Source organism: Antechinus flavipes, chromosome 1 (assembly GCF_016432865.1).
Source record: "Antechinus flavipes isolate AdamAnt ecotype Samford, QLD, Australia chromosome 1, AdamAnt_v2, whole genome shotgun sequence".
NCBI lineage: Eukaryota > Metazoa > Chordata > Mammalia > Dasyuromorphia > Dasyuridae > Antechinus > Antechinus flavipes.
In genome coordinates this window covers 146,146,327-146,161,762 of record NC_067398.1, presented here as the reverse complement: position 1 = coordinate 146,161,762, position 15,436 = coordinate 146,146,327, and the positions used below count along the sequence as shown (strand labels likewise).

General features: G+C 37.0%; 1 protein-coding gene across 5 annotated transcripts in view; it reads right to left on the bottom strand.

The window, feature by feature from the left end:
• KIF2A (kinesin family member 2A) overlaps positions 1-14,133 on the bottom strand; it is a 90,067-nt gene extending 75,934 nt beyond the window's left edge. For all 5 annotated transcript variants that reach the window (XM_051991114.1, XM_051991118.1, XM_051991128.1 and 2 more), the window contains exon 1: positions 14,051-14,133. In XM_051991114.1, coding sequence (XP_051847074.1) covers positions 14,051-14,114 — 64 coding nt within the window. In that variant the 5' untranslated portion in view covers positions 14,115-14,133. The remainder of the gene's footprint in view (positions 1-14,050) is intronic.
• Between the last annotated feature and the right edge of the window lie 1,303 nt (positions 14,134-15,436).

The window sequence follows — 15,436 nt, the reverse complement described above, 5'->3', positions numbered from 1 at the left end:
ATTACTTCCTCAAATTAATGGAAGTGTTTTATAAATAAATTATAAGCTCCTAGTAAAATTTAAATCAATTATATGCAGAGGATATATGAACTTGTCAAAATAGTCTGTTATCTATACACTCAGCAAGTACACATTTTTTTTATGCAACAAACCCTACTTATTACTCCAACAAACAATTTATAAAGTGACTGTGAAAAGCTGGGGGGAAACAAAATAGTCTTTACCCTCAATGAGCTTATACTAGAGCCATCAGCAGCAGTCACTTTATATACAGCACTTGTACCATGTGGTAATTATCAAATCACTATAGAGCTTAACATTTTAAAATATTCTTATAGGTGGAAATATAATGGGAAAAAATAATGTGTTTTTATATGTGGAAAACACTACTGATTAGGAGTATATGTGTCTTCAAGTTGGCTTTGTAATATTGGAAGTATCTACAAGATCTAGATGGCTTTGTAACCAAAAGGCATTTATGAGATCTTTAACAGGGATTTCTATGGAAAAAGAAAATTTAATTAAAGAAAAGATTCAATCCAAATAGCCAGTCACTAACTAGGAGAAGTTAAATCTTAAGCAATGGTCAAAAACAAAAACACAATTGATATTTTGCCAAATGAACCAATGACATACATAAGTTTTAAGCTGAAAAGAAGCACTAAGATTTTGTTTCTGTCTGCACAGGGATTCTTTTTTTTGTTATAGACCCCTTTGGCAATGAAGTATATAGACTCTCAGAATAATGTTCTTAAACATATAATGTATATTAATTATTAATTTAAATATAAAAATAAATTTGATTAAGTATATAAAATATAAAAAATATGAAAAAGAAACCAATTATTGTCACAACATTCGAACAAAAACACCAAGTTTCTAGATACCATGGTAACACAATGTCTATAAAACACCAGTGTTTACTCCATTTAGTTTTTTAAAGTACTCTTTCCATTCATTACAATCCACTAAACTATATTATGTAGATTGTTATGACATAATAGTTATATATAAAATCTATCTATAATAATCAGGTAAAAGTCATATATATATATATATATATAAAAGTCAGTAAGTTCTGATGAAAAGTGTTGAAAGCTTTGTAAAAAACTATGGTATGTCTAATTTGGGATTTATTAATTCACTATTACTTTATGGAACTATGAAGTGAAGTTATAGAGTTGTATATATTTATTTGGGAACAGTTAAGTGACACAATGGATAGAATGCCAACCCTGCAGTCAGGAGAACCTGAGTTCAAATCTGGCCTTAACTTAATACTATAGCTGTGTGACCTTGGACAAGTCACTTAGGTCCAACTTCCTCACCCTCCCCATCCCAAATTTATTGCCTTTTCTTATATTGAATTAAAAACTCTGATGTTGTGTCATCTGGGATCAAACAAACAGAACAGTGTTTCAAATATTTGAAAACAGAAATCATAGTCTGCCAACAAGTCTTCTCTTCTTATGGCTAAACACAGGATGTGGTTTTGAGTCATTTGCCTATTTTGATGTTCTTCTTTTCTTTTTGCCAATGTCATTCTTAAAATGTGTTGGCTACCAAACATAATTCTCCAGATGAGGGCTGACTAGAACAAAATACAGTAAAAACTATAATATATTTCTTTGCTAAAACCAGTGTAAATCTATTAAGGAGCCTATGATCACATTAGCTTTTTATTTGCTTGGTTAAATCAGAGTTGCCTCATTTTGAAGTTGTAGTCCACTAACTAGGCCTTTTTTTTTCAATCCAAATTGCTGTCTTGGCATATGTTCTAATTTTTTTTTTTTGCTGAGACAATTGGGGTTAAGTGACTCGCCCAGGGTCACACAGCTAGGAAGAGTTAAGTATCTGAGACCAAATTTGAACTCAAGTCCTCCTGACTTCAGGGATGGTGCTCTATATACTGTGCCACCTAGCTGCCCCACATTTTTAAAATTTTAAACTCATGCAGATAATTTTTAAGCTCAAACTGAGCATTTTACATTCATTCCCCCATGCCCATCTTGAAAGATGTCAAAATACTTTGTCATCAATAAATTTGAAAAGAATACAATTTATACCTTTATCTAAAGTCACTGATTAAAAATTATACAGAAAAGTATAAGAACCTTATGACGCTCTATTAGAGACCTTTCAAAGTAAACATTGATCCATTAATCATCATTCTATGGATCTAGTCAGCCTGTTTCAAACCCACCTAACTGTACCCATGAGGATACTATGAGAGATTTTTTGAAATGCCTTGCTAGATCCCGAGTTATTTTTACCTTCTGAATCCAATTCTCCCTGTGCAACAGGAGAACTGTTTGGTTATGCAAATATGTATTGTATCTAGGATATACTGCAACATATTTAACATTTATAGGACTGCTTGCCATCTTGGGGGGGGGGTGGAGGGAGGAAAGGGAAAAAAATTGAAACATAAGCGAGTGCAAGGGATAATGTAAAAAACTAGAGCATGGATTCTGTCAATACAAAGTTATTATTAAATAAAATAAAATTTAAATTAAAAAAAAAAAAAAAGAAATGCCTTGCTAGAATCCTGGTATAATATGTCTATGGCATTTCCCTGATTTGCCAGTCTAGTAAGCCTTTAAAAAAAAAATGATGAAATTAGATTCGTTTGGAATAACAATATATAGGCCATGCAATAACCTAGCCATCCTTGTTTCCCTTTGTACTCATAAACTACTCTTTTATTAATACATACTAGAATTTTGCTAAAGAATCAACAAGTTTACCAATCTGTAGTAAGTCAAAGATTCTACCTTCTTACTTTTCCTGAGTACCAAAAAAAAACATTGTTCATTTTTAATTCTACAGTAGCTTTCTTATTCATTACCATGGAATAAAAACTCTGAAAAATGCCACAAGATAAGGATCCACCTTGTTAAAGTAATAAAAAATTTAATTTTACCTTTGAAGATGAATGGGAAATAAAAAGATTACTTTATGTATTCAAGGTCACATGTCACTGATAAGACTATGAAGAGAAACCAGTCTCTCCACTGCAAACTCAGAATACTACTCACCATACAATTTTTTATAACTTTGATTAAACTTTACATTTTCTAAATGCTAGCCAAACATTATGTGAAGCATGCAATGGTGACTGAAAATTAGTTTAATGTTTTCCCAGGTGGCGATAGTAATGTTTTCACCAGTTTTTTCCAATTAACAAGTACAAAGACCATCAGCATAACTTCCTTGTAGTTCTTGCTTGCCTATTGTTTTATAGCTAACTCATCCCTATCCATAACTTGAGTCATGAATGAGACACTGACTTTGTTTCATTCTCTAAAAATAATAAAAAAAATTGGATTCTAATAATTTTCCAGCAGTCCTCATGGAAATCTCGATTTTTTTAAAAAAACTTATTATTAAAGCTTTTCATTGACAAAACATATGCATGGATAATTTTTCAACACTGACCCTTGCTAAAATTTCTGTTCCAACTTTTCCCCTCCTTCCTTCCACCTCCTCCTTTAGAGTAGTTAGTAGTAGTAGTCCCATAAATGTTAAATATGTTAAAATATGTTAAATACAATATATGTATACATATTTTATACAGTCGTTGCTACACAAGAAAAATCAGATTTAGAAAGAAGGTAAAAATAACCTGGGAAGAAAAACAAAAATGCAAGCAAACAATAACAGAAAGAGTGTAAACGCTATGTTGTGGTCCACACTCATTTCCCAGGGTTCTTTCACTGGGTGTACCTGATTCTATTCATTACTGATCTATTGGAATTGATTTGGATCCTCTCATTGTTGAAGATAGCCACTTTCACCAGAACTGATCCTCATATAGTGTTGTTGAAGTGTATAATGATCTGGTTCTGCTCAGGAAATCTAGATCTAAAGAGGTTTTTTTTTTTTTTTTTTACTGTGTGTATATACCATCTCAATTTTTTGAGAGATCAACACAAAGATATGGCTATATTTCTTACAGGTCTATCAGAATAGGCTACAAATCAAGCCCTCATTATGGAGCAGCAACCTCCAGCTATAGCCACCTTTTTGCAAGCTAATGTCACACTTTAAAGCACATCAGGTAAAAGGAAAGAGGAGTTATCTTTCCTTTCTGTGATAGGGGTCAATAAAAATTTGGCATATCTCATCTCATATTCAAAAATCAACTAACTCTCAAATGCTTTATTTGCCCTTCAACAGTAGATCCCAGTTTTGAGGGAAATAACACCAATGAGATCACCCCAGTAGTCATGATTTACTTATGCAGAAGGTACACTAATGAACACTCTTCATGGATCAAAGCACATTATGGAATTATTGAGAAAAAAAATCAGAACACAAGGACATAAGGAGAAAGGAATAAAAATAGCATCAAGGAAAGAGAAGGCATAAACAATTACATTTCAGGAATTGGATAATCTTAGGATTCCAAAGAGACTTGAGCTAAAAAAAATGGAGATCAGCTGTTAGAATAGTATAAGTATGGTTTGTAGGCTTACAATTTGCAGCCCAAAACAAAACAAAAAAAGCTGTGTGCCATAAAGGTCACTTTAGTCAAGGCCACGTGGGTTTACCATTAAAAGTAAAAGCTATTAACTCCACAAGAAGTTTTTCTATTTGAATGTTACACGTGTTATTGGCCCTTAGAAAACATTTCCTAAATTGAATTAAATAAACATTTTTTTACACATTAGGAAATTACATTACATTTTTACATTAGGAATTCGGTTTTTTGACCTTTCCCTTAAAAACTCACTGGTCTTTTATTCTGCACTCTTGACTTGTCAAATCGTGTTACTTTGTTCAATTTTGTCTCCTTATACTCAATACTGTATCTTTACCTTTACCTCTCACCAGCCTATCACAAAACCTCATCCTTGCTATACTTATTTTTCACACTAGCTGCCTGCAGTCTATCCTAAACACCTTTACCAAAGTTGTATTCTCTACCATGGTAGGAATCAATCTTTCTACTTGATTCCTATCTTTACTCCTCTCCATCCATACACCCTTTCCCTAAATTCCTTAAGGGGATTTTTCAGTGCACTTTAAAGTGAGGTCCAAAATCTTTACGTTTTGTTTCACAATGAATGAATCTACCTCATTTCATTTCTTCTCTGTCTAAAGGTTTGTAATAAATCTCCTTTCTATCATATTCCCTGCTCTGAGTTTCTCTCAATATAGTACTGCATGCATCAAGTGGCCACTGACACTCCATAAGTTCCTTTCTTTCCCCCACCATTTAAATTAATTCTTTAAATCTCACTTACAGGAAAAAATAAGAAGTTGACTGCTCTACCATCTACACCAAAATTCCAAATTTACACATTAAATGCCCTTTGTCTTTTTGCACACCTAGCAATTACTTTGACTAATTAAAAGTCCATTCACATTCTGACTTGATGTTTCATACTTTATAAAATAGTTTCCTGGAGCACAAATCGAATCAAACATGATTTGGGGCAACCCTGTAGAGGAAATCACAAAAAGCCTGCATGTAGCCTTCATATATATAATAACTGTCTGCTCTACACTTCAATAATCGTTGATTAGTATAGAATGTGGTTCACCTTGACTCATATACAAGTGATAAAATGTTTTTTCTCTCAATTTATTAACCACGAAACATTTCTATATTAAAATATAAACATATAATCTTAATGACTTTAAATATTTAAGAGAAGATAAAGAGAATTCAGGGCAAGTTATCATCTACTTTAAAATGCACTGTTCTGTGGCTACTATAAATTCTTATAAACATTAAAGGCAGCCCTAAAGAGGAAAAGAAGTCATTAAAAATCAACATGAAGCCTGAAGGCTGTTGCCAGATTTCTAGTCTTAGTTCTATGAGGCAAAGCTTATTAAACTGTGGATTATGACCCCATATGAGGTAATGTAACTTATATGTGGAGGTTGCAAAATTATGATTTATTATCAGTGTTTGATTTGTATACCTATTTTATATACCTACATATCATGTAAATGTATTTTTTTATACTGGTCATGTAAAAATTTCGGAAGGGCAGAACTCAGAAGGGTTCACAAATTTAAAAAGTTTAAAGAAGCCCTGCTAAAGAAAAAGGATCTGATGACACTGTATAAATAAAAACCTTAGAATTTTTGTTTTTAGTTCAGCAGCCAATACCACTCTTCTTAAACTTCTGTCTTTGAGTCACTACACAGCCATAATAAGAAATCTTCCACTACCTTGCCCTACTATGTACCCTGGAATTCGTTTGATTCACCAAAAGTAGTCAAGTCACCTACCTCCCAGGTATCCTTGATTGTGTTCGCACCCACTATCTCCTTTTTATTTTGGGTCTGAGAACAGTAATCAAATCAACACTCCCAAAACATTCCACTCTAGGGACAGCTAGGTGGTGCAGTGGATGGAGCACCAGCCCTGAAGTCAGGAGGATCTGAGTTCAAATCTGGCCTCAGATACTTACCGCTTCTTAGCTGTGTGACCTTGAGCAAGTCACTTAATCCCAATTGCCTCAGCAAAAAAGCAAAAAAAAAAAAAAAAAAAAAAAAAAAAAAAAAAAAAACCAAAACATTACACTCTAGTCACCACTTTTTATGTATTGTCTTCCCTCAAAAGAATGTAAGCTCCTTGAGAATAAGTATAATCTTGCTATCTTGTATTTCTATCCCCAGCTCTCAGCAAAGTGCCTGTCTAGCTCATAGTAAGTAAGCACTTAATAAATGCCTTTCTATTTCATTCCAAAGCACAAGATCCAGGACAGATCACCCCAATTTGTCTTGGTGCCTAAAGAAAACAACCTTATTTCTTTGGCAATGGCAGCTGCACCACTACTGTGGGAATAATGTCTCAAGCTAGAACTGCTCAGTAAAAAATAAGGTGAAATATCTAGAAAAACTTAAATAGTTTCTAGCTAAGTAGTCTGGCAGAATACCTGAAAAGATATAGGGGATTAAAGTTATGCCAAGAGAACAGATTTTACCTATGTTATATCTCAAGGAAAGCATTTTATCAAGTATAAAGTACTATACATACAACGAGTCTATTACTAAAATTATTCAGATTTAAATGTTGAGTCAAATGCTGGACAGCAGTAAGCAGGATATGAGAATAAGATATCACTGTAGCCAGGACCCAGCAGGACAGCAAATTAACCACTTTTATTTTTGAGAATAAAGCTACTAGCAATGGGAGATTCATCTTCAATAGTCAGTTTTGGATTATTTTCTAGTTCTTAATGTGCATGGACTGCATAGCTGGTTTTTTAACACTAAAGTCTTTTGATGAGGAAGAAAATAGCTATACTTTAGGTATTCTTTTTGGTAGGATCTCATCCAGGAATTATAACACCACTTTATTTCTTTTATTAAGCAGAAAATAATGGAAAGAACAATCCAAAGTTCTGCCTCAAAGGTCATTATGGAAGTGAAAACTATATTGACACTTCAATTAAGAAATGCTATTCAGTTAATATGCATTTCCAAGGTCAATTCCAGTTATGAAAGAGAGGTAGCATAAAAGGTATAGGATTCTTGGGTGAAGCAGTATTACCCTACTAGAACTAGAAAGTGTTAAAAACTGGAATATCTAGAGATGACAAGAGACTGAGAAAATAACCTCCAGAAATTTTTTTTTGGATTCTCCAGTAAAAGAAATCCAATGCTTACAAGCAGCAAAATACTGGGTTAAACTGCTTCTGGCTTTGTTATTTTGTTAATTGCTAACATTGCTATAATAATAGCTAACATTGCTAATTTTGGCAAGAGAGATCTTAGCATATGTTCTTTTTCTAGGACCCCCCCCCCCCAAAAAAAAAAAAAAACCTTCATTTTTAGCATGCTAAGAGTAAAGTGGCCCAGTAATAAGGATAGGCCTTGAGTTTCCTCTTCTGGAGAAAGCAGATTTCAAAATAAGGCTTTTAAACTTTGGGTTTTTTTGCTTTTAAATTTTGTAAGCTATAAAGTACTATATAAAGGTGAATTGCTACCCTTTAGTCCATATATTTAAATTACTTTGCAGCATAATAAGAGTTTAGTTGTATGCTTCAATCAAATATCATACTGCAATAGAAAAGGGAACAAGTATTTATTAATTACCCACCACTATGTTCCGGACACTGTACTAAGTACTTTATTTCATTTAGTCAAATGAAAAAAAATATTGCTATAGAAAAGAAGGTACCTTAGAGAGACCAGAATTCCGAAATTGAGTTTTAAACCTAGAAATCTCCTTGGGCAAAAAAACCCAAACATTTATTACCAGGTCTACAAGCAGCACCAGTCAATCTTACATAATTATATTAATGCTATCAATGTTAGACTGTAAACTCTAAGTTGGCAGGCTTTTAATGTGTGAGGACTAAAAAAGTTTCTCTTTTAAACAGGAAGCTTTTGAATCATCATACATACATACACATATACCCCAGATACATATACATGCATTTGACTTAGTTTCACCACTGACAATAAACATAATTTAGTTATCATAAATTTTACATGCTGGACTGTTGGCAGTAAACAAAATTGTTTCAAGTTCAGCATTCTTGCCCATAACAAAGGATTCTTGCAAGGTACTATAGCTAAGTGGAATTGAGGAGACAATGGTTAAATCTAGTTTAGCATTGATTTAATCCTACAACAAATAATGGTTTCCTAGTGATATAATGATTGGTTTGTACTCATTGTACAGTATATAAGCAAGAAGCTCTCAGGACCAGAAGAGGCAAGTGCACTGGAAGCCCTCAGAGGCTGAGACAGATTCATTCCAACTTTGTTGTGGCTGGAGGCTGAAACACAACCCTTGGGAAGTTGGGGAGATTCAGAAGCCAGAGAAGGCAAGCTCTAGGAACCAAGGAGAGAGATAGGCCTCTAAGAAAGCTAACCAGGCCCCAGGAAAGGAGACAAGACTTTGAAAAAGATAATAAAGGATTTGGACTTTAACACCTGGCTGCACTTGTGGTGATTACTGAACTGAAATGAAGGCTGCCTCCAGAGATCCCAAGAAAACCTCAACAGAGAACAATACATTTTAGAGAGAACATTACACAAAATCACATAGTTCTCAAAGGAATCAAAGTATCAGCAAAAGCTTATTAGTCTTATGATTTGGGACAATTCTAACCTATCAGTTCTTCAACTTTATCATCTGTAAAATGGGATTAATATTTACAATGGCCTACATTCAACTGAAGACATTTATTTCTTGGCTCTTTGTGCAAGGCATTGTGCTAGGGAGCAAAGGGGAAAAAAAATTTCCCCTAACTTCAAGGACCTTACATTCTAAGTAGAGATTCAATAACTACAGACAAGTCCAAAACCTCACAGGGCTATTGTGGGGATCTAAAGAGCTGTTATGTAAAAAACACTATGAAAACTGACAAAGCACCATTCAGATAAAAGGCTTTTTTTGGGTAACAAGTAAAAATTGTACCAAAAATTTAATCCACTAACACTATTACAAACAAAAGACTTTTTTTTTTTTTTGGATGGTAACAATTAGAAATAGTACAAAAAGAATTTAATCCACTATTATAAAGCTATTCCCTTTCTTCTTTTCTACTCAATAGGTGCTCTCCTAGATAATTTCATTTTCTGAAAATGTAACAAATAATTATTTCATATAACCTGAAATACTATCTCTATTCTTCTAAAGTCCATCTAACTTGATCTATATAAAAAGACACATAAGATATACATATATTATTGACAGGAGAGGAATAGCCAGCTGGGGCATAAGCAATTTTTAACCTTTCTAATCCAAGAAGTATTTCCACCCATGGCATTAAAGTTAATAACTTATAGCTCCTTTGAGATTTTCAATTGCTGCTGGAATTGCTGCTGGAATAGTCAAAAGCATTATTTTCACCTATACGTAACACAGATGTTATAACTTTTCCCTTTAATGTAGAAAACAGTAATGCTTCCTTTGTGACCTTCTAAATAATGCTTCATGCTATATCAGTAATACAGTGCAAAAAAGCACTGGACTTGGAGGCAAAGCACTTGGACTTGAAATACCTATGTGATTTGGGGCAAGTCACTTAACCTCTCCAGGTCTTAGTTTCTTCATCTGTAAGATGAGAAGATTTGGCTAGATGATCTCTATAGTCCATTCCAGCACTACCCATTCTATATATGTGGAAGTACAAGGAACAAGATAAAGGGTCATAATATCTCATCACATGACATCCTGAGTAGATTTAAGCATTTGTTTCTTATTTCATTTGAGGTAACTCACTTTAACCACTCATTCTTCTAAGTCCCTCCTTTCTACCACAAGCCATATAAAGCCCAGAGGCACTGTGTTCTTCCTAACTTAGGAATGGGTTAAATAATTGAAGTTCAGGCCTTTATAATACAAGTCTGGTTGCTTTACTGAGCCCATGCTGCAAGAGACAAGGGTTTTCTGCAACTAGTGGAAGCCAGCATTGTCATCAGTGGCCTCACAATAAAAATCTTACTTCCACAAAGGTCCTGGATATTCCTTTAATAAAGTTTTCTCCACGCTCCCATAAAAACCAGGGGCTAAGCAATCAATAACTCTGAATAATGAAGCTTTCCACATATAAACACAAGTTTAATCAAATGTAGAGTTTTCACTTTAAGAAACACAGAAGCATATCAAGTTTAGTTTAATTTGGATTTTGCAAATATAAGTTGAGAAAGATGTGACTAGACCTACACCTAAAAAAAGAGAGATTTTGGCAAACTGCAAGATTAATGGAAAAAAATATTATATGGCAGCCCCCCAAAAGACTATTGCTATCTTAAACTGTACAAAAAAGAATCTTTTTGTTGTGACATCATTTTTCAGTCATGTCCAACCCTCTGTGATCCCATTAGGCTCTTCTTGGCAAAGATGCTATTATACTTTGTCATTCCTTCTATAGTCAAGTCTTCCAGAAGAGGAAGAATAATCACAATTAGAAAGATAAGAGACCCATTTGACTCTGCCCTGAGTGGACCACATCTGTAGTTCTGTGTTCCATTCCAGGAACCAAATTTTTGGAAGAGCAAAGTAAGTGTCCAAAGCAAGGCAATGAATAAATTGATGAACCTTAAGACTATATTATCTAAGCCTGGATTAAAAAGGAACTCAAGATTCAGGAGGAGAGAAGATTTATTGTGGACACAATAGCTACCTTCAAATTTTACAGATGAGGAAACTGAGGAAAATAAATGACTTGCTCAGGATCACACTGACATTAAATATATTTGACATCAGATTTAAACTTATGAAGAATCTCCTTAATTCCAGACCCAACATTTTATGCACTTTATCTCCTAGCTGCCCAAACAACTGTTAGTATAGTTTAACCTTTAAAGTAATAGGGAAGCAAAGTTTGAGAAGGGGTAGCAAGTAGTAATACTTCTCCATCGACCAACTCTAGATCCAGTTCAGTTCTGGGCCTGATTCTTGAACTCAGATTTACAGTCTACTCCAAGTGGAATTACATTTAATTTTAGAACAGTCAGTCATATCTGGCTTGGAATATCTTGGGGAGTTCAGTCAGGATTGTCTTCAAATTGGTTCTAAGGATCCAAAACTAAATCATAAGACTCAAAAATCCCAAGAACGAGGGATAATTCATTCAACAAATGTTTGCTTCAAACTGTTGAGAGGCTCCATTTCTTTGGTTAACAAAGTCTAATATATGTATGTCTTCAGTTTACTTGTCCTCAAGGTGCTATAATCTAGTCTAAAATTGATCTAGGAACACAATTATTAAAAAGAGCAAGTACCATAAATGCATTGCAAGTAGTAATAAGGGTCATAGTTTGGAAAAAGGAGAGATAGCTTTAGCAAGAATAATCTGGCAAAACTTCATTGAAAAGATTTTGAGTTATGTCTTGAATGGTGATGGGTGAAGACTGGAGGTTCAGGCAGAAGATTATCTTGCACAATAGATCACAGTCACAAACAGGAGCATGAAGAACAGTAATGATTTATAGGTTTATTGTCATTTTGATTTAACTTAAATAGAAAAAAAGTGTATACTCAAATCTATGAAAATTACACAACACACCTCAAATGTCACTACACAAAAACCATGCAAAGAAATTCACTCAAGAACCTCTATATTTCATTTTAACATGTCAAAAAATTTTGACTCAAGTCATTTAAGGAAAAATAACTATTGGTGTAAATAAAAGTTAGATGATTATTTTAGTTTAGTGTACCAAAAAAATGATGCTGTCTCTAATTTTTAAAATCTTGTTTTTCCTTCCCAAAAACAAATTTAATCTCAAAGAAAAAGGAATGACATTAACATTATTGTCTCTGGAAAGAGTATATAAATACTATATACTGGCCTCAAGTAATATATATGTATCCCTTCCCCCAGTAGCTGTTGAAAGCGCCTAAAGCTCTTAGTGGTAGGCTTTTGCTTTTGCACACAGGATGACAAAGCTTCCAGTTGCTAAAATAAATTGACTTCAGAAATAATGGGAAACATCCCCCCCTCCCAACAATAACTATATATAAACACAAATACATACACACAAAAAATTATGCCTTACACTATAAGGACAAAGAGAAAGAATTAAAGGCTCTATATCATTATGTACGCGTGTGTTTATACATACACATATACACACATATGTATATGTATACACACGCCCATATATACATATATATGTATATATATGATGTGTATCAGTGGTTCTCAAAGTATGGTCTAGAGAATCCTGAGGATCTCGGAAACCCTTTTAGAGGGTCTACAAATTCAAAAATAGTTTTTATTTCCAAGATGGTAAATGTCTATAAATATAATCCAGATAAACAAAAACGCTTTGGAGAGATCCTCAATAATTTTTAATAGGATAAAGATACTGAAAACAAAAGTTTGAGAACTACTGATGTATATCATAATTCTGTCAGTGAAAAGAAGAGAGTCCGAATACCTTCCTAACCTGGAACTAGAGTCTTAACGAGGTCCCACCCTTCCCTATCTTCCCTTCATCACCTCCCTACAAAACTAATGCAACATTTTATTTTCTATAAGGTAGGACTAAAGATAAACAAAGAAATATCTAAGTCTAATAAATTAGGTAATAATGACAATTTCCTTTAAATCTGTCTCCCTCAATCCTTTAAGGGGATTAAAATCATTAGGATGGTCCCTCTTAGCTTCACCCTCCCATATTTCATATTTTAGTAATTATTTTATTCTTCATATTTTAGTAATTATTCATTGTTTCCTGTATCCTGCTTCAAAGGTCTCACCTTTGAAGAACACATCTCAAACTCCTCTATCCTAGTCTCTCCCCCATGAGTGTACAAGAGAAAATTCTCCACATCCTCCTCCCAAGAAAAGGCTAGCCAAAGGGGTATAAATTAGCCCGGGAAAAAGAAAGAGAGCCAGGAAGGCCTGGGAACCTAAATATCTATTGGACTCGCCTTTAAAAATAAACAAACTCCAACAGCAAAACTAGAAACTACTGCTCCAAATACTCGTCACCCCTCCCTCCCCCAGCGCCAGAGAAGATAAGGATGGCAGGGAAGTCCTAGAAGGGAAAATGAGTCTCCGTTTGACATCCTGGGTCACCCCCAAGGAGCAGCAAGCATCCTAAGGCTTGGAGTCCAAAAGAGGGGTTAATTGTGGGGAAATCAAGCTATTTCCTCCCGCCCGGACCCCACCCCATCTGCATCTGTCTCAGTCCCTCTTTCTCTTTTCCTCGCACTTCCTGATGACCCCACCTCTCCCAACGTGGGCACCAAGTCCGTCACGCTTAGAAGAGAGCCCTTCACCCTACACTTCCCGATGTCCCCTCTCCCTCACGCCCCCTCCCTCAAAAGCCAGGTCGGCCTCCCCGCCCCTAGCACTGCAGTAGCGCCGACCCCTCGGCCCAGCTCAAGACACACGCGCGCACGCGCGCGCACAAACATACACACACATTCACAAACACACAGTCGCGTATACGAGCCCCGCTACCCACGAACACACAAAAGCTCCCACAACCTCTCTGCACTCCCTCCCTCTCCCCCCCCCACCAGGCCGGGCCCAACGAATCAATGAAGCCACGGCTGTGGGCTGGTGGGCCTCCAGGCTCTCTCCTCTTCCCCTTGGGAGCCAGGCCCCGCGCTCACCATCGCTGCGCTTTATTTCCACGTATATCCCGATCTGGATCTTGCCGAAGTTGGCCGCTGCCATCACCTCATCGGGAGAAGAGGCTGAGGACTAGGCGGCGGCGGCTGCGGGTGCAAGGCTGGGCAGGGGCGGGGGAGGAAGGGGAGCGGGAAGGGAGGGGGCGGAGAAGGAGGTAAGGAAGACTGGGGGTGGGGGACGCCGGGACGGTTATCGGCTGGAGTGGAGGCGGCGGGAGCGTGGAGGGAGAACGAAGGAGGCGGAGCCGAGCTACACCCACCGGGGCTGCAGCTGCGGCAGGAGGCCGAGGTGGAGCGAGGCCGAGGCCGGGGCCGGGGCCGCGGCGGGGAGGGGAAGGAAAGGGGAGGGCCCGAGCTGCCAGCCTCGTCTGGGATAAAGCCGACGCGGGCAAGGCCACTAGCAACGCGCCTGCGCAGAAGGCATCTTCCATCTCCTCTTCCCTCCTCCCCCTCACGCCCTCTTCTGGCCCCGCCCAATTCCGCGGAGCTTAGCGTCTTTGCGCCTCGCGAAGTAGAGGAGACTGGCTGGCGGGCTGAGGGGGAAGGGAGGCGCGTGCGCCGCGGTAGGGAGGGTCTCGCGCGCGCGCGCGCGACTTTGGTTGGCAGGCGTGGTCTGGAAAACTAGTGGAGAGCCCCGGAGCAAGGGTTTTGGAGTTATCTGGTTGGCGATCTTGCTTGTTAAGTTGATGCTGCGGCCAAGGCAGCTGCAGAGACTATTTAGGGTCCCACTCGTTTGGCGCCTGGATAAGGGGTTGGGGCTGACTTCGGAATCTGGGGACGTGAACTTGGTCTCTCTAGAGTTTGCACCCTCTGAGAATGACGTTCTACTTCTCCACTAGTACTAGGCTGGTCCAAGAACCCTTCCTTGAGGCACCTCCACGTCGCGTCTAATTCAAACATCTTGCTCTTCAGTGGTTCTTAGTTGGAATTGAATGAAGAACCTCTGTGGGTCTCACGGGAATGCCTTCCTACCTTGAAACCTGCCTGCAATGGAAAGAAACTGCAGGGAAATCTTTACGTACTTGTTCAGTAGATGCAATGAGCAAAATGACTCTCATCCTGCGGAGCTGACTGGAGCCAACGCTTCTCCAGGTCCCCAATGAAAACAGCAGTGAGAGAATTACACAGCCTAGACTTAGACGCCTTAGACTTCACCTATTTCACTTGACTGAGGGGACCAAGGGAGCAATGTAAACTACTGATGATTCTGGAGTCGTTGGGCAAGTGGTGGCACGTGTGGGGAGGGAAGCATGAAGTCAAGAAGATCTGAATTCAAATTTGAATTGGATGGTAGTGCTATGACCCTTGCTGAGTCACTTGCCTTCTTTTAACCTCCATTTCTTCAACTGTAAAATGAGTTGAATTCGG